Source organism: Bison bison, unplaced genomic scaffold (genome assembly GCF_000754665.1).
Source record: "Bison bison bison isolate TAMUID 2011002044 unplaced genomic scaffold, Bison_UMD1.0 scf7180017864530, whole genome shotgun sequence".
Classification (NCBI taxonomy): Eukaryota; Metazoa; Chordata; class Mammalia; order Artiodactyla; family Bovidae; genus Bison; species Bison bison.
Window position 1 is genome coordinate 8,476,660 of NW_011495080.1, and position 7,860 is coordinate 8,484,519.

The 7,860-nt window shown below is 49.7% G+C and overlaps 1 protein-coding gene across 1 annotated transcript in view; it reads right to left on the reverse strand.

The window, feature by feature from the left end:
- Positions 1–2,290: 2,290 nt before the first annotated feature.
- Positions 2,291–7,860, reverse strand: part of CCDC136 (coiled-coil domain containing 136) — a 23,946-nt gene continuing 18,376 nt past the window's right edge. Inside the window, exons 15-19 of the mRNA XM_010831702.1 lie at positions 7,792–7,858; positions 7,187–7,414; positions 5,844–6,125; positions 4,788–5,096; positions 2,291–2,735 (exon numbers count right to left, since the gene is read on the reverse strand). Of these exons, the coding sequence (XP_010830004.1) occupies positions 2,634–2,735; positions 4,788–5,096; positions 5,844–6,125; positions 7,187–7,414; positions 7,792–7,858 (988 nt within the window). The 3' untranslated portion in view covers positions 2,291–2,633. The remainder of the gene's footprint in view (positions 2,736–4,787; positions 5,097–5,843; positions 6,126–7,186; positions 7,415–7,791; positions 7,859–7,860) is intronic.

A 7,860-nucleotide genomic window follows, 5' to 3' on the forward strand; every position in this document is an offset into this window, starting at 1 on the left:
TCCGATCTATGTCAGGCTTTCTTTTCAGACTGCATTACTGAATTGACTGATCAAGGAAATCCGTGTTTTGGGGACTTAATCAAGGTGTTTGACAAGATTTTCCATGCTGTCCTTGGAAAGAATATGAGAATCCAAGAGCAGGCTGACAGCAGCCTGCTGCATGAGCACTCGCGTGTGACCAGTGAGCCTGAGAGCCTGCAGAGGGCCTCCAGAGGCTTGCCCTCACCTGTAACTCAGGTGAAGACGAGATGGTGGCTGGTCACCCCTGAGTGTGAGGTGAAGCTGGGAGTGAACATATTTTGAAACCACAGGGCCAAGAGAAAAAACAAACAGAAACAATCTATAGGTGAGAACAGTGGACAATGAACTAGATTTCAGAGCTGAATGGAAAATTCTGTCTTGGATCCAAAAAATCAACTGCAGGCAGAGGACAGGGAAAGAATGCTCAGCATATGCAATGTGCAAAGGGGTTTTATAAACAATACATGATATAAGTTAGCAATGTGGTATTAGTTAGCAAGAGAGCCAATGAGATCTGAGGCTGCACTAAGAGGCTGCTGAATGGTGTCTTCCTAACTACTTGGAAGTAACCAAGGAAAACTGCTCAAAATAAGGAGAGATACAGTGAAACAGGATGAGAATTTTTTTGTTTCTTTTTTTGGTCACACAGCATGGCATGTGGGGTCTTAATTCCTCAACCAGGGGCTGAACCCATACCCTACCTGCAGTAGAAGCACAGAATCTTAACTACGAGACCACAGTGAAGTCCAAGAGATTAGAATCTTATCTGATGCTAATACTAAGACCTTAGAATCTGATTCACAATTTACTGGCTGTATTATGTAACCTCCCTAGGCCTTAGTGTTATCATGTATAAACTGACGATAGCTACCTTGTTGGGTTGTTGTGAGAATTAAACAAGGTGATTAGAACAGTGCCTGGCATATAGTATGCATTATGTAAGAAGAGTATGCGTTCATTATTATTTTTGTGGTGTTCTATCATTTATAAAATATTTTCATACACATGAACTCATCTGTTCCTCATATGAGGAAGCCAGAGGACTTACCATCTTTTGCTTACATTTGAAGAGACTAATGTTCAGATTATCCATTTTTCCCACTGGGACTGAGCTGTAAGTAAGAGACAGACTCACCCAACATCCCTGCCACACTCTGAAGCCTCAGTTCCTGGATGGGGGGGCGGCATACTAGGGCACAGCCAGGCTCTGGGCTAACAGGTTCCTCCCAGAGGACCCTTACCCAGGAGTTCCTTCAGCTCCCTTGGACCAGGCCTGGCTGGGTGTGAATTGGTGAAAGGTTATGGCTGAGTGCTTTGGGTCTCATCCCACAGGGAGGAACTCAGAAATCCGGGAGTGTAGAGGGAGAGAGTCCTCACACCAAAGGAGTTAGACCATCCGAGAGAAGTAACTAGAATGTCTAACAGAAGGGAGGAGACTGGTTGAAGAGAAAACAAAAGGTGAGGAGGAAAACAGGAAGGAGAGAAAAGGAAACAGAGATAAATGCTACGACGAATGGTCCAGCAGTTACTCTGAACCTGCGTGTGCTCTGAGCCAACCGCACCCCATTTACAGGGACGTTAGAAGAGAGGGTAACCCACTCCAGTGTTCTTGCCTGGAGAATCCAGGGACGGTGGGGCCTGGTGGGCTGCCGTGTATGGGGTCGCACAGAGTCGGACACAACTGAAGTGACTTAGCAGCAGCAGCAGCAGCAGAAGAGAGGGTGGGCGATGGAAGTGGCAGGCGGAGCATGAGAAAGGAGCCAAAATGGGCCAAGGGAGAATAGTTTATGGGTTCTGCAAGGATTCTACTTTGGGGTGTTCTACATTCTACCTCCTGAACTTGGTGTCCTGTTAACAGATCAGATTACGTGGATTGGTGCCCAGAATATATCAGTTTGGTTCCCTGAGAACACAGCATCTCTGGTGAATGGAAACTTTTCACCAATACCACATCCTCTTCAGAAAGTCTAGCTTGGGAAGCCAATTACAACAGAATCTGACCCCTCAAAAGAGATGTGGGTTTCTTTTTCTGATTTTTTTTGGAGACCAGAATTCCCAAACCAGAGAATGTCTCAGTAGGAAGTATATAATATGGTGGAGTTTGATGCCAAGGCTGACAGACAACTGAGACTGCCCTCATACAAATGACCCTGGGGCTCACAGCTCTCCAGACCTCCTCTCTCACCCAAGTGGGGAGGCGGTAATTAATGGTTATAGTAAGAACTTAGCTCTAGGGCTAAACAAAGACAAAGAGCAGCCAGGCGAGCCTTGCAGTCAGACATCTCTCATTGGAAGTAGTTGAAGGGGCTCTGAAAGTAGCCACAGGGCTGCAATCATCCAGATTTTTCCAACCCAGAGGACAGAAACTCAAACTGTGTCAATGGTGAGCATTCCAACTCCCCACACATTAGGAAGACATGCTCCGAGATGTTATGGGCTTTGTGGTAGCCCAATGGGAAGCCAGGACTAACACTCAGTCATTACTGTCACCTGTTGTAAAATGGCAAAAGCAAGCAGCAAGCCGCTGAGAGACAGGGTGAAGAGGAGAGGCCAGGGCAACCTGCAACCCCCTCTACCCCTCGGAAGGAGAGGACGCAATACCAGTACCTGCATTAGGACGACGTCTCGGCCCACCAGCACCAGAGCAAAGCCGATATGACCACCAGGCCTACAAGAGGCAAGGAGAAGATGGGGGGATCGGGGGCGGGGGATGACTGCAACATGTCAAATGAGGAAGAGGCATGAGGAGAGACCAGGAGATGAGAGATGGTATAAAAAGACACACACACATGAATCCAACAGATAATGAAGATGATAAAACAAAGGGAAGAGAGAAAGAGATTAAAAGGTTAAACAACAGGTCAGCAAGAGCAGTGGTGTTTCTTTTCCACAACTCGGGCCTGGTTCTTCTTGTAGGTGGCCTGCAGAAGATGCAAAACTGAACGGGTTAAAAGCAGCAGCTTAGGTCCAATTCGGGATCAGGTTTCTGGCTTGTCATATCCCACTTGTATCTTGTCAAGCCAGAGTTATCTGCACCAAGACATTTCCTGTGGATCAGTACCTCTGGCAAAGTGAAGCTCCAGGGAGTAAAGCTGGGCGCTCCAGATGTGCAGGATGTCTGCTCCGCCTGGGTCACTCTAGGAAGGGCAGTCTTCTGCCAGGCCACCTCGCCCTTTGTTAGCCACATGTTTTGGCTGCTTTCCACCAAGTCTGTGTTCTGGGCTCTGGTCCCTACCATCCCCTAGGAGTCTGATGCTGTCATTGTGAGACAAAATGCACTAAAACAAGCTGACAATGGAGAAGGTCTAGTTGTGACTGCAACTGTCTTCCAGAGAGAAACTGGATTTGCAGGTAGTAACATATATGCCAGAGAAGGCAATGGCACCCCACTCCAGTACTCTTGCCTGGAAAATCCCATGGACAGAGGAGCCTGGTAGGCTGCAATCCATGGGGTCGCTAAGAGTTGGACATGACTGAGCGACTTCACTTTCACTTTTCACTTTCATGCATCGGAGAAGGAAATGGCCACCCACTCCAGTGTTCTTGCCTGGAGAATCCCAGGTATGGGGGAGCCTGGTGGGCTGCCGTCTATGGGGTCGCACAGAGTCGGACACGACTGAAGCGACTTAGCAGCAGCAGCAACACATATACCAGTAGAGCTGCCTGTAAAAGAGGCAGGACCCATGGAGGCAAAGGGACATCTCCATAAGCAGACACAAGAAATGTACTAGATTTTGAAGTAGAAAAACCCAGGCTGCTGTCTAGAAAGATGGCACATGAGGCAAGGATATCTTTGAGGAGGAGGTTCTGAACAGGCATGTGGCGGGATATAAAGACCTCAAAGAAATGGAACCCTGCAGAAGGGGCTGAGCTTACTCCTACTTCCCACATCCTAAGTCAAGGTCCTCTGTCAAAAGATTGACAGAGAACTGTAACTGGGTCCTTGGCCCGTGCCACAGACTGACAGAAAATTCCAGAAAACCTTAAGAGTTGACTGGGACATCCCACCACAAGAGACTTACTTTCTTACCCTGTGTTCAAAGGGACAAAAATAATCAGTACTGTAAACTGAGGACTTCTTCAGATACTAATCAAACCTTTCAGAAATCAGAGCCCCCAGTTAACTTCAACCAGGGCAGAGATTCAGCTAGTATGTTCCTGTACAGATGTACCAGTTGTTAAAATATAGAAATGTTTTTGTACCGTTGGTATGTTACCCAGGACACTCCTGTCCAACCTCCCAAGATCTGGTAACTAGAGGGTTAGGGCTCTGGTTGGCCTCCTGAGATTGGCCAACGGCCCCGCTGTACAGATGGAATGTCCCAGCACTTCTGATGGGCTCCGCCCCCTTCCTCATGCCTGTAATACTATATAGAACCCAGGAGGCACACCAGCCTCTCCACACCCCTCACGGCAACAGAAGTCAGCCCTAGGGGTGCACCCCGGGAAAGCAGGACTGGATGACTTGCCCCGGCTGACAGAAATGCCCATCAGTGTCCTCAGCGCAGCGCTAGCAGAGGGTGAAGAACCCTCCTGAAGTGACAAGGGCTACCTCATTGATGTAAGGAGGTGGGACTCCAACCAGCACACTGCGGTTCCCAGAAAAGGTGGTCCCCACCTCTACTCCCATTTCCCCAGTGTGGTGCCTCAGAGCTTCCAGCCTTTGTTCCTGCCAAAGTCCATCCAAGGGCTGGGCCACCCCCAAACACTGGCACTTGCAACCAAGATCCCATTTCCCACATGATCTAGCCTTCAGCTATGGTTACCTTTTTGCTCTCAGAAAGTTTGAGGGGGTTGCTTTCCTCTGAAGCTTCTTCGTCATCATCCTCCTCCTCATCGTCTTCGTCCTTACCCTCCTGGCTGGGGAACTCTTCGTCTTTCTCCTCCTGATCGTCCTTGAACTTAACCTCTTTAGGACCTGATGGCTCAGAAACCATTCCGTCCTGGGACTCCTCCTTTGTTCCCTCCTTGACTTCCTCCTCCTTTTCCTCTTCTGTTTCCTCTTTCTTCTCCTCCTTTGTTGGACCATCCAAGGATGTGTGGCTGGCCTTATAGTACAGCACCACCTCCAGATTCTGTGGGCGGGGGCAGGACCGGGGATGCTGCTGTCACCTTCAGGATGATGCTCAACCACCTCGGGAACACGTGCTTCCTGGTGTGTCATGGTGCATACACAGTACTGTGTCCCAGGACCCAACTGATGCCCCTGTGCACCATGTGGAGGGTAGCCACACCCAACTTCTCTGTGCCTGTACTACACCTACCTGGGACTACAAACCTACCTGGGACCACACACCTACCTGGGACCACATGTCTATCCGGGATCACACCTACCTGGTACTATACCTATCCAGCTATTAGCCATTTCCAACAGTTCCCAGAGCTAAAGATCCTACATCTCAACTGCTGTTTCCTACCCTTGCATGGTGGCTCCTATTTTATCCAATCTTCTTCCACCTATGTGTACACAGGGCTTTGAATAAATTCCTTTCTTTTCATCCATTTGGTGCTTCTCTTGGGCATGTGATCTAGGAAAACAACCTCCCATCCCTCCACAAATTGCACTGGGCTACCTGAAACAGTCATCTAGCCTGGGGGCTAAAGCTCCAGATCCGAGTGGTCCGTATTCTACCCTCCCCTTGACCTCAAAAGAAAAGGGAGGACCAAACCACTACCAAGATGGATCTACTATAGACGAGTTAAGAGACCCCAGAAGCTTCTCTACAGTGACCTCATCTGGTCACAGTGGTGATGAAGATGAATTTTCTTCCCAGGATCTCTGTTAACTTCCTACTCGTCTGACTACTAAGGTTACTACTCACCTTCGTGGTCTCAAGGCCGCTCTCAGTACTCTCTAGGCTTGGCTTGGCCACCTTTTTATTTTTCACCCCATTGGCATTCTTGTTCATGTTCTTGTTGCCGTTCTTGCCCCTGATTTCCTTGGTAACAGAGGACTTCTTCTCTTTGAGCTGGCGGAGCTCTTCCTGGCAGCACTGTAGCTGCCCCTCCAGCTGCTCCTGCACGGCCAGGAGCCGCCCCTGCTCATCCATGCTGGCCTGGTACTGCAGCTGCAGCTCCCGCAGCTTGGCCTGCAGTTCTTTGATCTGTTGGTAGTGGAGAGCCCATTACCCGTGGCTGGGCCTACGTGATCAGTCTGGCCCCTGTCTGGGGGTCCCGGCCTCAGGATCTCCCTGCTAAAGCCCGGGGGGAGGCAGATAATACAGAAAACATGAAAACCGTGGAAAATGAGCCTCAAAAGCAGTTTTACAAAGAGGTTCTCCCTAACTTGAGGCACCTGACTTACATCTAGTGTAAGTCTAATGTGATTAAAAAAAAAAAAAGGATGACTTAAATTATGCTTTTACTATGAACTGGTGGGGGAATGACTGCTGGACTAACTGAACCATGGGACTTGACTCAGGCTATTTCTCTAACAGGTCAATCATTACTATAGGAACTGTGTCGTATCCTTCTGAGACCAGACTGGGCTCCTGCACCTTGCCCTGGAAACAAAGGCAACTGCCAACCCTGCTCACTACTCACTGGTTTTTGTCCTTCCTGGCTTCTGGCAGCATACTGTGGCCCCCGAGGTAGGTACCAACACTAAGCAACAGAGGCCCATGTGTTTCCCGCTCTCTGAGCCTCTCCCATGCATACAGTGACCCCCACTGGACAGTGGACTACTCCTGTCAGAGTCAATGCCCTCTATCCCATTCCTAGGCATGCAGAGCACTCTGCTTGGTATTATGAGAAATCCAAAAGACCTGGCCCTGTCCTTGAGGGGCTTACAATCTAGTTAAAGAGACAAGGTGGAATACACACAAACTAAAGAAAATTGGCAGGTAAAAAAAATGCAACTCTACAGAAGTGCTCTAGGACAAAAGAGAGAACAAAATGGCAGAGGGGAAAAAAAAATCATTTCAAGAGGTCTTGATGATCAGTAAATTCCAGAACAGTGGGCGCCTGAGAAATGCCCGTCAGAGGCCCAGCAGACTGCCCTGCTGCCTGGGGTTCAGCCCCTGCTTTGTCCCTCCACCAGGAGGATGGCACCTGTAGAGAGCTAGCAGTGAGCTCCCATCTCACCCTCAGCCTCTCTGAAAGGACTCCAACCTCCTTGGGTTCTGGAGACACCTATGAGAAGCCCTGCCTCGCTGAAAGCAGTTACCTCATTCTTATCCTTGTCGTTTTGGGAGGCGACGGGCTTCTCAAGGCCTTCCATGCACTCCTTGAATTCCTTCTCGCAGGCATCCAGCTCCTCCTTGAGCTCTTTCTGCTCATCCAGCAGCTTCTTCATTCGCTGCTGCAGCAGCGTGTGCTCTTCCTGGCTGAGCTGGTACATGGCCTGCACACCCTGCAGCTTGATCAGCACCTTGGCGACCACGTCCTCAAGGTGCTGTGGAGGGCGAGGAGTGAGGAGGGCACCCTGAGGAGCCCCTGCCCTCCACCCGCTCTCTTCGCTGGGCCCTTTTTTCTCATGGGTACAAAACACTGGCCGAAAGGATCTGAAGCTGCCCAGGGGGAGAACACTGGATTTCTTCCCATGAAGAGCACATGACTGTGTTGATGAAAAGTCCAGAATCTTAGACTTCCGTCCAGATGGAACTGTATCTCCACAGGAAGTGGGGAGAGCACCTCATTCATTTCCTGACGGTCACCCAGCTCAGCTCTCAGCCCGCTGCCCACTTCACCTCTCGGGCCCTTCCCCGTGGCCTCTCCTAATGAGACAAGAACCATTGTCCCCTGTCTGACCGGACACCTGACTGCCTTTACCTCCACATCTCCAGGCTTGGCCAGCTCGTCGTCCATGCTGCTGCTGACGTAACTCTTGTGACAGGTGGC